The sequence below is a fragment of the Enhydra lutris genome, unplaced genomic scaffold (genome assembly GCF_002288905.1).
Source record: "Enhydra lutris kenyoni isolate GAN:26980312 unplaced genomic scaffold, ASM228890v2 scaffoldscaffold8, whole genome shotgun sequence".
Lineage (NCBI taxonomy): Eukaryota > Metazoa > Chordata > Mammalia > Carnivora > Mustelidae > Enhydra > Enhydra lutris.
Window position 1 is genome coordinate 265,922 of NW_019154092.1, and position 14,569 is coordinate 280,490.

The 14,569-nt window shown below is 56.8% G+C and overlaps 1 protein-coding gene across 3 annotated transcripts in view; it reads left to right on the top strand.

Annotated features, from left to right (window-relative positions):
• LOC111142459 (immunoglobulin lambda-1 light chain-like) overlaps positions 1-496 on the top strand; it is a 147,252-nt gene extending 146,756 nt beyond the window's left edge. For all 3 annotated transcript variants that reach the window (XM_022495628.1, XM_022495629.1, XM_022495630.1), the window contains exon 4: positions 37-496. In XM_022495628.1, coding sequence (XP_022351336.1) covers positions 37-356 — 320 coding nt within the window. In that variant the 3' untranslated portion in view covers positions 357-496. The remainder of the gene's footprint in view (positions 1-36) is intronic.
• The last annotated feature ends 14,073 nt before the right edge of the window (positions 497-14,569 follow it).

Here is a 14,569-nt window from a genome sequence, read left to right on the forward strand (position 1 = left end):
GAATCAATGACCCACTGCCCCCACCATGCCCCGCAGGTCAGCCCACATCGGCACCCTCGGTCACAGTCTTCCCGCCCTCCTCTGAGGAACTCGCCGCCAACAAGGCCACCCTGGTGTGCCTCATCAGTGACTTCTACCCCAGAGGCGTGACGGTGGCCTGGAAGGCAGACGGCAGCCCCGTCACCCAGGGCGTGGAGACCACCAAGCCCTCCAAACAGAGCAACAGCAAGTACGCGGCCAGCAGCTACCTGAGCCTGTCGCCTGACAAGTGGAAATCTCACAGCAGCTTCAGCTGCCTGGTCACGCACGAGGGCAAAACCGTGGAGAAGAAGGTGGTCCCCTCACAGTGCTCTTAGGTCCCCGACACCCTCCCCCACCCAGCGGGGCCTGGAGCCACAGGACCTCCAGGACGATCTTCCCTCCCCGCAGGGTCATCCCAGCCCTTCTCCCCGCACCCCGTCAACACTCAATAAAGTGTCCTTTATTCAATCAGAAATCATCCTCTCTGCTCATTGCGTCTCAAACTCTCTGTGTCCTGAACTTGACCGTCTTTAGCGGCGAACACAATTACTCTCCTGCCTCGGGGGTAAGGGGTCTACAGAAGACGTCCTCCTGGTTTGGGAGTGTAGTTTCACTCTCACCTGTTGGGCCCTAGAAAATTCCAGAGCAGTAGAGACAAACAACAGAACCATGATAGACCACCTTCCCCAATGTCTCTTTACTTGTTCTTGTTGTGTTAACCACATCAGTCACCAGAACACCAAAGCCTGCTTCTCTTGGTTCTCCTTTGACTCCTGGATAATGTGTGATCTCCTTTCTGGATCTGGGGCCTCCCCATCAGGGACTAGCTCCTTCCTGAGATGTCTACTCTCCTTTCTTTGTGTCTCCCTCATTTCCATGTTTTGGCTGCTTTTCTACCCCATATAGATATTCCCTATTGTCAGCCTAGAGCATTCACCCTTCCTTGTTACACCCTGCTCCTGCCTCCCCAGGAACACTGTCCTGTGCCCTATCTACAGACGTCCCTGTCGCACTCAGTACTAGACCCTCAGTCCCTGGACCCTAGTCACTCAATCTCACACTGCCACTGAGAACTCCTCCTCCTCCCACATGTGTCATTGGGTCCCAACTGTATTCAGGGTCCCTGGGAGGCAGTGACCCCTTAGAGTCCAATCCACCACTGACCCCACCACAAGCACTAAACCAAAATGTCCGTGGGTAGTCACTGGGGCCATGAGATCAACATCAAGTTTACATTCTGGAGTGTGTGCTGGACAACTGTGAACCTTGAGCCGGCTCATCTTCTTAGGAGTTGGCAATGGGCCCTGAGAACCAGGAAGACTGCTGTGCTAGGAGCTACCTCAGGACCTCGGGACCCAGCTCCGTGTCCCACAGACAGACTGGACACGTGCACACGCACGGTCAGGTCACTTGCACATGCTAGTACACACGCATGTCTGCTATTGCACACATGGCCAGGTTGGGCCCGTGTCTAGGTGTATGCCAAGTGTGGTGGCATACAGAAGACTCCATGGGCCTCCGCTCAGCCAAAGGCACAGGCCCCATCATGTCTGTGTTGGAAACAGGTCTGTCGGCTCTGCCGGGTGGCATTCCCCAAGCAAGCTGAGCCACACACAGAGCTCCTTCCGGGAAGCTACCTGGGATGGGATATGTCACTCAGACACTCCCCGCTGCCCCTCCATGGCTCGGGACAGGGGGAAGCTCACCCCCCGACAAGGACCAGAAGATGCGGGTGGGGAGGGAGCCCCCTCTCAAGCTCCCATGGGCCAGACCAGCCCCCACAAGGAGGAGGCTGCACCTTGAGCCTCCCAAGCAGCTGCAGGTGGGCCTGGGTTTGGCGGGGTGGCCGTGTGCTGCCGGGGGCGACAGAGGGTTTGTGTTCCAGGCTGTGTCACTGTGTTATATGTTCTGCAGAGGGATCCAGGTGATTGTCCTAGGTGAGTCTCCCCCATTCTCTCTTTCGTGACCAGAGTCAAATTTGGGGGCATTTTTCTCTCCTTTCTGTCCTGACTCTGATTGGGGTCTGAATGCTCTGGCATTCTGGAAAGTTCACTTTTTGTCTGGCCATCTCACCCCCTGTAGCCTATTCCCGCTCTGCAGCACCCGGTGGGTACAGGATGAGCCAGTTCCTGTGACCCCTTCCTGCCCTCGTCGCTGGGACTCAGATCTGCTTCTCCAGTTGGCCATCCCCACTGGCCTCTGGGATAGAAGGAATCTTCAATTTTCCTCATGGGGTAGTTTCATTCTTACCCAGAATAGCCAAGAGAATATTCCAGAATAGAAGACAGGCCAGCAGGACAGGACAGCCCACCCTCTGCTCCTTCCTATGTTTACCATTCTTGTGTGGACCATGTCCCACCCCGAGTGGTCTTCAGGCTAATGGCTAAGCTCCTCCCTGGAATCCTGGGGTCTCACTGGCTGGGAAGGGAGGAGAGCCTGAAAGACAGACACCATGTTAAGACAGAAGGACCAAGCTGGACAGACAGAAACCCTGCATGAAGACACTAGGGAGAGTTACCTGGGGGAGATCTCAGGCAGACCAATGCTGGAGGACAGATGGATTCTCAAGGAGCTCTAAGGTCTCAAGGCTGATGCAAGCCAGGAACAAGACAGCTCAGGGCTGGGATGGCTCAGGGGTGGGATGAGGACAGGTGAAGCTGCAGAGGGACTGAGACTAAAGAGAGGGTGCCAGGGCTCCCCCAACGGAGGCATTGGGATGCTCCCAACAGGCCTGGAGAGCTTTTGCCAAGGCTCACGCCTATCATCCCCAGCCCTGCTCCGGGCACCCAATCAGCTCTCAGTAAAATGTCCTTTTGTCAATCAGAAATCACGCTCTCTGCTAATTTCTTTGGGTCTCATACTTGATTAGCATCTTCTCCAGGGTTCTCAGGGTGACGTGCATGAGATCGAGGTAGGAAAGTAGCCCGAGAGGAGCAGCCCACACTCTCCTTGGGGCATCTCTCGGGATATGAGGAGTCTGGTCACTAGAACCTCTGTCTCTCTGTCCTCTCCTTCCACCATTCCTCCTCCAGCACAGAACCATGCCCATTCCTAGCTCTCTGGTCAGAGGGGCCATGGCTATGACCTCCAGATAAGCTCTACCTCCCTGACCTTGTGGGGACCCTCCACACCCTGGTGTCCTCTCTTTCCTCAACGTGGAAACCCTGCTCTGATCTGGGCCCCCTCTGCTCCTGGCCTTTGTCCCCCTATGCCCTCCTCCGCCCACCCTGCCCAGCTCAGCTTCTGTCCACTTCACCCCCTCCCTGTCGCTCCCTCAGGCTGGACCACCCATAGGGTCCAGGACACTCCAGTAGCTCCATTTCACAGGCTCTTGAATCTGGGGGTCACTTGAATTCCTCACCAGATGGCAGGTTCAGCGATTTAAGAGGAATAGAAGGAAGCCAGGAAGAAAGTGTTGCACATAAGGCCTGCTGGGAGGTTTGGGCATCTGCAAAAGCTCTGAGCTCCCCAGGAACCAGTGCAAGGAGGGAAATAGGTAACCCACAATTTCTCTGAGAAAGACACCCTGCTGAAGGGAAACCGGTGTCTCAATGCCAAGGCCAATATCTTGTACCATAATAAAAAGTGGAAATCTGTTTCACCCGAGGCCTCCCCAGGGATGGTACTTGGGCTCAGACACACACACAGATAACCCTCCAGCTGCCTCAGGATACATCAATGACCTTGAGGACGATTCCGCTGCCTCTGATGGAGAACCCCCTTTGTTCCTGTCTCCATTACCGCCAGGTCACCAGAGTCCGGTGGGGCGGGGGTGGTTACCTAGTTACAGTCCCCTGATTCGGCCCAGTGCATGCCCACCAGGCAAGCTCCTGCCCCTGGATCTAGAATGGACCCCCTGGAGCCAAGTCCCAGCACCCCACACCCACTGCAGGCCCAACCCACGCCCACTCTGCCTGATGGCCCCTTGGCTACCCCGGGGCCTATGACCACTCCCCATTTGTGCCCCAGCTCTGCCAAAGAAAGATGAGGTACTATTCCAAGTGTGAGTCTCAGAAAGTCACCCACCATCTTCTGGGGGCCAGGGGAAGCATCACTTATTCAGAATTCTCTCCATTCAACCCTGGAAGTCACTGGGAAAAGCAGAGTCCATCTGGGAATGTTCTGGGTGGTGCTGTGGGGCTCCGGAGACCTGGGGTTCTGGCCACTCTCAGACATGAGGGGTGGTGAGTAGACCCGGCCCCAGCACCCACAGCCCTTCTTGCTGGGCCCCTGGGCTCCCGCTCCCCTCTCTGCACTCTGGGGACGCTTTACGTGGGGGTGGGCCAGGCATGTCACCATTCAGTGGTGGCCGCACTGAGTGTCCTGGGTAAGTTGCTCCCTTGGCTCCCTGAGTCCATTCCCTGTGGCTGCTGTCACAAATCACCACAATCTTAGCTCCTGAAAACAACACACACTTATTATCTTACAGACCTGGAGGTCAGAGGTCTGAAACAGGTCCCAAAGGCAGAAATCAAGGTATCACTGGGCCGCTCCTTCTGGGGGTTCCAGGGGAGAATCTGTGACCATATTCCTGGGCTTGTGATACCTCCTTCCCTCTTGCCAAAGCTGCAGTGGCATCTTCAATTCTCTCCCTTTCTCTCTAACCTCTGCTTCCACAGCCACAACTCCTCTCTCTCTCTGACTCCCTGCCTCCCTCTTCTTTGAGAAAGACTCTACCTGGGGCCACCCACATAATCCAGGATCACCTCCCCACCACAAGGTCCTTAATTCCAGCACATCTGCAAAACCCTTGTTGCCAGGTAAAAAACTATATTCTGGGAGTTAATAGGTAGACACCTCTGGGGGCCTTATTCAGCTGACTGTAACTCCATTGCCCCATTCCCTGGGCGTCTGGGAACTTTCTTCCATATTCCTTTCTCTCCCTGCATCTTGCTCAGTCTGGGCCACTCTTGGGGCCTCCTTAGCCCAGGCTCTCCCCTCCTTGGGGCCTCCTTAGCCCAGGCTCTCCCTTCTCCTCCTGGGGTCACAGGAAAAGGACTTTGATTTTGGCTACGGCTTTGGGGCATTCTTTCCAGGTGGTCCCCAGTTAAATGCTCTCTAGGCCTTACCTATCACTGCCTTCTACCCTTGGAGGAAGAGCCTATTATACTCCTTGTCCTAAGAATGGAGACACCAAGGCCCAGAGACCCTGAGTGACTTGTCCAAGGTCACAGCAGGGAGTCAACCTGGATACCCCATCACTACCTACTCCAGATCTCGGCTCCTGACCCCAGGTCACAGGCCACTGTCAGCTCCCTGTCCACCTCAGCCAGGCCCTCCTGATTTGTCCAGCTACCTCCCTGGAGAGCTCTGAGCCCCTCTGAACTCAGGTCCCTGTCCCGGGACCCATGGCCTCAGGGGATAGAGTTATGGGGGCCAACGAAGGACCGAGGAAAACAGAGCCTGAGTCAGAGTGTCTGGAGTCCTCACGCCCCTTCACCTTCCTCTGGGTCAAAAATCAGGGTCAGGGCGCTTGGGGGAGGAGCCAAGAGAGGGTCCCCTCCCCCTGGAGGCCCCACTTCAAGCTCAGTTCTGGGAGGTGAGGGTCACAGCAGGGCTCACGTTGGTTGTTTCTAGCACCAAAAGCATCAATCCTTGGCAGTTGGCTTCTCCAGCTCAATCCCCCAACTCCCTTGTCCCAGCTGCTGCCCATCAGGATCTGTAACACCTTCAGTCAGGGGATGATCTCCTGAGGGAAAAACACACGAAACTCCTGGTATGGGGTTCCAGAGGAAGGGGGTCCGGTGCCAACCAGAGTGGCTGCTTCAGGGCAAGCTGTCAAAAGGCCCCATTGACTCAAGTGGCATTCTCCAGGTAGGAAGCCAGGACAGAACACACCCTGACAGGTGAGGTCACTGGGCTGCTTTTCCATTCGGTTCTTGACCACCACCCCCACCTCAGTCCACTTCCACCCGTGCTCTTTCCTGCTGCGGACCTTCCGGAGCTCCCATTTCCTCCAGGATTACGTCTGGAAGCGGGCATTTGTGGTATAGTGGTGAGCATAGCTGCCTTCCAGGATTACGTCTGGAGATGTGAGATGTCCCTGTAGCTCCAGGGGAAGGTGGAGAGGGGCGTCCAGCAGAGGAGACGGGACTTCTAGAACCTTCAGACCCCAGGATGGACAGACACCCTGTGAGGAAGTATGGGGCTGGGTGGGGATGGGGGTAGCGGAGCATGGTGCTTTGCCCTGTGGGACCCACCTCCCAAAAACTTTCCCACCCAACCCTCAATGAAATGTTAGTGACACTCTTCCCTGAGGTCACTGCAATTGCATGTCACTCCAGTCCCCTTCCCCTGGCCCTACCTAGTCTGGCTGCAGCACTGATGGCCAATAGTCAGGGCTGCCTCGGGGCCCCCTGCTCCATCTCCATCAGCAAGCTATCTCTTAGGCCCAGCACCAGCTTTCAGGCCTCCACATCTCCATGTGAGGAGCCACTGTCCCTGCCAATGGCCATGACAGGACCACAGACATGATCCCAGGGGGAAGAAGTAAGCCGGAAGTAATGAAATGCCTGGACTCAGAGATGGCCCATCTCTGACCCAACAGACTCTTGAGGATTCTATTTCCCAATCAGAAATTAACGGGGCGTCTGTGTGTGAACCCATCCTCTAACAGATTGTGTGGGAAAGCCCCCCTAAAGCTGGGTCGCCGGGGACTCCGTCAGGGCCTCTGACCTCTGACCTCCCTCAGTTATTGGGCACCCCCAGGAGCTTCCAAGGCACTTGGTCATTCCAGAGTAGACCATCTGGAGCCCCAGTCTGCCCCTCAAGCACCCCACCCCCATGCATGCTCTGATCCTCCAGGAAGGCACAGCCGGGCCAATCCACCTGCCCGTCACCTTCTCCTGTCCCCTTGGCCATAAACCTACTCTTTCTCCCACCCCCACAATGCATCTTGGATGCCACCTTCTGTCCTGTTGCTACCTACCTCTCCCCTGCCCCCACCTCCAGGGGTCCATGTACCCCTTGACCCTGTCTCAAACCAGGGTCTCCTATCACCCCCACCTGTCCCCTGCATTTGCCAGGGCACCAATGGCCCTCAAGTGCCCTGATCCAAGGGTCTCCTCACCATCCTCCTCTCTGCCGAACTTCCGGGCGGACTTGAGGACTGCACACCATTCTTACTGTCTTGAAATCCTCCTCAGGCCACCAAGGCCCATCTCATGAGTCCTCCTTTCTATCTTCTATCCTCTTCCACCCGCTTTGTTCTGCTGTCACCCATCAGGGCCACGGGGAGCTGGCCTCTGCGGCTACTCTTTCTTTCTCTCTGCAAGCCATGAAATGGATCTAAAAAGGTCTCGTTTTTTTACCGACCCAATCTCCCAGCCTGGCCTTGGGGTCAACCACACAACTGGACTGCTGACCTCACTCTGGATGGTGGTGGCCTGCTCCAGCAGAGTGATGTGGGACTCAGAGATGTGGGATGCCCCGAGGTGGGGGCCGTACCTCCCTTCATCCCACAAACCCTTAACCGGATGCCAGGCTAACGTCACTGGGGCTCCCCATGACTGCTGCCCTGTGGTGGGACTGCCCCACCCGAGATGTTAGCCCACTGGCCATATGGACGGTGACCCCCTGGCTGAGTGCTGCTTCTGGGGAAGCTTGGCACTGATGTCTGACATGCGTGACCGGTGTAATTCCCAGACCACCCCCCAAGCAGGTGCTAATACCCGCCCCCCAAACACACCTTAAGGTTGAGGAGGCAGACGTTCCCAGAGCTGGTCAGGGTCACACACATGGAAGATACCCAGGCCTCCTGACCCAAGGTCACCATACCTCCCCCCACCCCATGCCAGACAGGAAGCTGTGCCTGCCTGGGTCCTGCGAATATCCAGGGATCCCCAGCCTGAAGCCACTGTGTCTTGTGAGGAGGCCATGCCTGCATCAGACCAGGAAAAGGTGCTAAGCATATAGAACCCCACAACCTCCAGAAATCAGAGGCATCCTGAAGGCTCTGTGGGACCTGAATTCTTCGTTCTACATTGACTGAGGGTGGGTAGGAAGCGGGCAGGAGGGGAGTCATGGGAGGACTCTCTGAATCCAGAAAGCAAAGCAGGGGCAAGTGCTATGTACTCATTTCACAGATGAGAGAACTGAGGCTCTGGTGGTGGATGGGCAGGGGCACTGCCAGGGTCACATGGCTGGTTGCTGCTGACCTGCTCCCCCGGCTCTTTCCACAGGAGCTCAGCCCAATATGATATGTCATTCATTCATTCACACCCTCCTTCATTCAACAGTCCCTCAGTGAGCACTGCTGTGGGTCAGGGCTGAGTGCAAGGGACCAGGACCCCGTGCCCAGGAAGAGCTCATATGCTGGGGGAAACAGCTGTGTAGACTGCCACTGACCTCAACCTCATCCCTGAGCCCCCACATCAGCTCCCAGCCCAGGGAGGATCTGATGCAGCAGATTCTGCTCACTTAAGATTGAACCAACAGAAACATCAGCAGGATGCCATCACAGTCCCTCATGGACACTTGATGTCCCTGTTAGGACTGTCATAGCCCATTTCACTGAAGGTCACTGAGCATGAGGGTTTCACTGGGGCTGCCCTGCCCAGGTAAGAGCAGGGTCATCCCTCCCTGGAAGGAGTGATGGCCCTGGGGCACCAGGCAGGCAAGTCCACGCAGGATGGAGAAGAGGGACAGGTCCCAGGAGGGGGCTTGACCTGGCCCTGTCTGCCTAGCTGTAGGACCCAGGGCAGCCCCCTCCCTTGGGGCTTCCTTCCTACTGGAGGCCTGGGCTGAAGGACAGGACTGGGACTGAGTCAGATGGGGGAGGGAGGCTGTGACTTCTCAGCCCAAAAGACAGAGCCCAGAATAGCCTCAGGCTGGGGAGGGCAGAGGGACCTGGGGGGATGGGGGAAGAGAGGTGTCAGTTCTGGGCCCTAGGGTAGGGTAGGAGAGGGAGAGGACTGCAGAGGGCCCTGGGGGAGGGGAGGGAGGAGATAGAGAGGTGTTAGCTCTGGGCCCTGGGGGAGGGTAGGAGAGGAGACTGCTGAGGGCTCTTGGGGAGGGGAGGGAGGAGACTGCTGAGGGCTCTTGGGGAGGGGAGGGAGGAGAAGGAGAGGTTTCAGATCTGGGCCCTGGGGAAGGGGGAGGAGAGGTGACTGCTCAGAGTATGGGGAGAGCCCAGGGCTCCTGCTGAGCTGAGCTAAGTGACTCACCCATCTGCCCAGCCCCCCTCTGAGCCTGCACAGGCACCAAGATACTGCTGCCCAGCCAAGCCTAGACAGGAGGACACCCTCTTCCTCCACCCCCCAGTATTCACTGAGTCTAGCAGCAGTGAGAATAGGGTGTGACCCCAGCCTGTGTTTTATGGAGACATAGACACTACCAAGAAACCCTCATTTCCCAACACAAGATCCAAACCTGGGTTTCCAGGCACCTAGAAAATATAGTTTCAAGGGGCGTCAAACAGTCAGCTCCCCACTGGAGAGCCCATTGGCTTAGTGACACACAACATAGCACAGTGACAGTCCACATCTCAGAGTGGGCTACCCTTCACCCTCCCTCCCTTCCCACACAGCAGTGTCCTCTCCAGGGCCTCTGTGCCCTCCCACCCCCACCCTGGTTCTGCATCCTCCTGTGTGATCCCACATCTAACCTCCCCCACGTGGCTCCTGAACGGCTCTTTGGGGAGGAACAGTAACCCTGGCCACACACGGGAATGTCTCAAACCAGAGCTGGCGGGGTCTTTCCCAAACACACTGCTGGGCAACGTCCCCAGAGGCATCTTGCACACAACCCCTTTATGAGGCCTCGCTCCCTCTAGAGTGATCTGGGGGAACCTCTGCTCCCATTCAGACACCTTGAGCAATTGCCGATGACCACAAATGTCACAGAAGGTAAGGGTCAGTTTTTCTAAAAAGCTAGTTGATCACTTGGGATTATGGCAAACCTTATTTGGCCAGGAACCCCATAATCGACAGTCACCCCCAAGAACCCCATAAGGGACAGTCACCCCCAAGAACAGAACACCTGTGCCTAGTGAGGGGTGGGGTAGTGCGGGGGACCCGCATCCTGGATTTCCCTGGACATTCCCAGTTCCGGTCTGTGTTCCAGTGTGATTATTAATAGCAACCACTTCCAGAAATGTCCCAGTTTGAATGATAAATTTTGATCATCTGAGCTCATAGCTGTTTGCTGAACTACTGAATGATGCTCCTTATAATGAGTTAAAATGGGGGGTCAAGGCCAGCTCCAGGCCCCAAAGTCAGCCGTGAGACACACCCACAGCTCTGCACCATCCAGGGCTCTGTGAGCCAGCCTTGACAGGGGCACCACGATGGGACCGGCAGTTGCCAGGATGACCTCACAAGGGGCCACAGCCGGTGGTCACCATGGGGTTCCTGGTCTCTGCGGGCCCCACCCAGAGCCCCCGGGTGTGAGCTCACACCAGCCCAGGCTGTGAGAAGACCTGGAATCCAGGAGAAATGTCTTGGGAAACCAGAACAGGGACAAGGGACAGGGCTGGGTGGCTCCTGTGGCCAGCGTCACAGAGCCGGGGTCATCAGATACCCCTGTGTCCACACTGGGGACAGAGTAGCGGATGGTCAACATGACCCACTGGGGTACCCCCTCCCCCTTGTAGTCACACCCTCTTCCTGCAGCCACATGAGCACTCTTGACTTGCTCAAAGTGGACCTGGGACACCCCAGGTCCCTCCTGCTCCTCAGCATCCAGCCCAGGGACATCTGATGTCAGGGTTAATGGACACTGAGGGTCCACCAAGCCACCACTGTGCCTAGTGCTTTGTGGTCCAGAGACTGGACCAGCCATGTGTCTTCACTAGGTGCCCATTCTTCATGGGGAGATATAGGCTCTCCTGACCACCCTGGGAGGACAAAGAAAGCTGCGGCCAGACGAGGCCTCACTCCCAGCAGAGGACAGAAAGGCTGCCATGGGCCAGACAGTAGAGTGCAGCTCTCTGAGGGAAGGGGTGCTGGTCCTGGGGCCGCAGGGCAGAGCAGGCTGGAGAAGGTGGGACCCGAGACCATCTGGGAGGCCCCATCCTCAAGGGCTCCTAGTCAGACAGGGGTTCCAACTCAGTTCTCGTGTGGACCGAGGCCCAGCATGGATGAGGCTTCAGTGTAGACACAACCCAGAGCAAATTCACCTGCTCAACATCTCTTCCCTGAGCACCTACTATGTGCAGGCCCACAGCAAGGACAAGGCAGGTGTGGCCCTGCTCGGAGCACTCACATTTGGGGGAGATGGAAGCAAGCCTAACAGGTACATGAACGGTGTGGCCCAGGAGACAGGGTTTGTGCCTTGGAGAAAATAAAGTGGGGTGAAAGAAGCCAGGCGGCATCTGGCCGGAGTCTCCCAACCACACGGCTGGAAGAGGCCAGGGGCTAGGAGGATCCCTGACTGGGGGCCGGGTCCCTATAGTTAGAATTAGCTGCTTGGGTCCTCAGTTTCCCTTCTGTGCAGCCTGGTTGACAATAATGGAACCTCACCCCTGAGGGAGGGGTTTGACAATCATGGAAAATGGGTGTGTTTTGTTTGTCTCTGTGGTTGATTCTCGTTATTACTGGGCTGTTCCAACTCCAGCCAGCCTCAGGCCAGCACCCAGGCCCACAGCTGGTCTCCCCACAGGCCCTCACCCCAGTGCAGCTGGCCTGGTGAAACCAAGAGTCCGCGATCCCCAAAATAGCTGGGGAAACCCAGACCGGCCCTAGCCCCAGGAGCAGGTGCCTCCGGGGCAGGGATTCCAGCTCCAGAAGATTCCACAAGCCCAGCTGGAGAAGGGCCGTACATCCCAGTATCAAGGCCACCCAAGCCCCTGTGCCCAGGCCTGAGGTGGGCAAGTTTTGAGATCACAGTAAACAGTCAGGAGCAGTATTCTGTTCTAGAATACTGTGTTCATGTCAATCCTGCCCCGTCTTGGGATGCCCCATGAACCTGCTTAGGTGCCACTCATGGAGCTGCCTCTGACCATGGGACACAGGCAGACACTTGTCACTCAGAGGAGGCCTGAGTAGGCCTGGCTGGTCAGGGCTGGATGTGGGACACTGGGTCACACCTCACCTGCTGCTCCCAGACCTGGAAATCTAGGGATTGGGCCAAGTACAGGGAAGTCGGGACATAGACCCTCACGATTGCTGTCCTGAGAGCCCCGAGTCTGGGTAGCCTGGAAGCACAGCTTCCCCTCAAGAGAACTCATGGGGTCCTTCCTCAGTAGTCAGGACCTCAGATCGGTCAGTCACTCATCTGTCTGTCCACACATCCATTTGTTCATCTGTCCATCCATTCATCATCTATCCACCCATCCATCCACAAAGGTTTTCTGGGGCCTGGCCTGTGAGGGGTTCTCAGTTTTCCACGTCCCAAGAAGGGTGGGACTGGTCTAGCCAAGATCAAAGTGAGACCTGGAGTGTACTTGCTTCATCTTTGGAAGAGGGGCTTCAGGTACAATTCACTGCCTAATCCGGCCCTGTACTGGGAGCTAGGGCTAGATGCTAAGGGCTAATGTGGGCCAGCATGGTAAGGCCTGATGGCCCCCTACCTAGTGGGTGACCAAACTCCCCAAGCTCCCTGCCACCCCCATTATAGACCTTCTTGATCTACCCTCCAGGCTGACCTCCCCTATTCTCTTCTTACCCCTGCCCCATCCTTCCATAATCAAAGAGGCTCCCAGGACATTCCAGGGCTCTGAGGTCTTGGTGGGAGTGGGGGATGGAAACCCAGTACCCAGCACAGTTACGCCCAAAAATGACAAATCCATTCCACCAGCTCATTCTGGTGGGGGGCACCACCAGTAACTCCCCCAGCCCAGGGAAGCCAGCAGCCAGGCCTACTGGCCTCAGCCATAACACCATGTCACCTGACACATGAGATATGAAGTGTCCCATGGGCAGGCCCCGGGGCAAGTGCCCCTGCTGACAACACCAAGGGAGTGTGGCCCTCACCCCAGCCATGGCCAATCAGCTCATCAACCACTGTTCACTCACATCACCCCTCACCTGCCCCTCAACAGACACATACATGCCTGGCCCTGGTCAGGTCCTGGAGGTGAAGCTAGGACATTGGACACTCATCCCTGCCCAACCTGGAGTTCACAGTGCCGATGAGACTCTCCTCCCCTACAAACATTAGTAGAGAAGACAGGGAGTTAGGGATTCTGGGGGTCATGCACAGTAAGCAAATGTGGTCTGGTGGCAGCAACAACTTCTGTAACCTCAAAACAGGGCCTGGGAGCTAGACCCCCAGGGCTAGAAGGACAGAGGCAGGGAGAGCATCCTGGGGGGCGCAGCATGAGCAAAGGTGCAGAGGGGAACAGTAGCACCCCTCAGCTGGTGCTCTCTAGTTCCACTGAAGCCCCCTGACCCCTCCACCTTGAAGACCTCAACCTCCTGTCTCCCATGCCACCTGGCCTGCCATCCTGTTCACCACCCAGAAAGCCCTTGGATTCTGTGCCACATGGCTGGATTCTGCCCTGGGGAGGAAGGAGAATCAGACAGTGACCACTGGGCAGAGAAGGGACGTACCAAGGATGCTGGGAAACAGGCTGAGGCAGGGTCCCAGGGGCATGCGGGAGTTCTCTGGGGTGGAGGAGTGGTCAGTGCTGTAGGCCAGGGACAGAAAGGGCAAGAGACAAAACATACATGCTGAGCCAGCCAATGGGCTGGAGTGTCCAAAGTCCCGGAGCCTAGCAGAAGGTCAGGGGCAAAGCCCTGAAGGCCTCAGCACTGACTAGAGCTTTGGTTGCAAAAGCAACTGATCCCTAAGACCCTAGTGAGTGACTTATTGTCGCTGTAGCACTTATGAAACATGGGGCACATGGTATTCAGCTGAGCCCCTCAGGGATTCTGTGAAGCTGCCAGCCAGGATCATCATCCCATTTCACCAGTAGGGAAACTGAGGCTCAAAAGGGTTAATATCCCAGAGTGAGTCGGAGCAGCTCCTGCGACTCCCAGCCTGGGGCCTCCCATCTGCTGGATGGGGAGACTGAGGCCAGCAGAAGATGGGGCCCGCCTGAGCTCACACAGGGGTGCACTGTGTGGAGAGCTGCCCTCTGCCAGGCACCAGACATGCTCACATGGTGTGATCTGATTCTATCATTCTGCAGCCCCAACTCCCTCTCAGGGGTGCAGAAAGGAGGGCAAGAGTGGATGTCAGGCTGAGCCAGGACTGCAGACCCCAGTGAGAGTCCCTCCACCCCATGGCTGAGAGGAGGGAGGGCCAGTAGGCAAAAGGCCTCGGGGAAACTCTGCAGTGGAAGGCCAGGCCCTAGGGTCAGGCAGGCAGGGCTCCCCACCCACAGACAAGCTTTCTCCGCCTTAACGTTGGGCAATTTGCGTCCCCTCTGTGGGCCTCAACTTCCTCATCTGTACAAGGGGGGAGATAACTCACCTCTCCCCCACAGGGTGGGTGTAGGGATTCAAGATGATGCCTGTGACTTGCCTGAGCAAGGGTGACCCTCAGCAACCCCCAGCTATTGCTGTCATCTCCTGGGCTCTTGCCCAGGGGACACCTTTGACATGCTGTGTGACCTTGGGCATTTCCCTTCCCCTTGCTGGGCCCCAACCTTCCTTTCTGCTCAAGG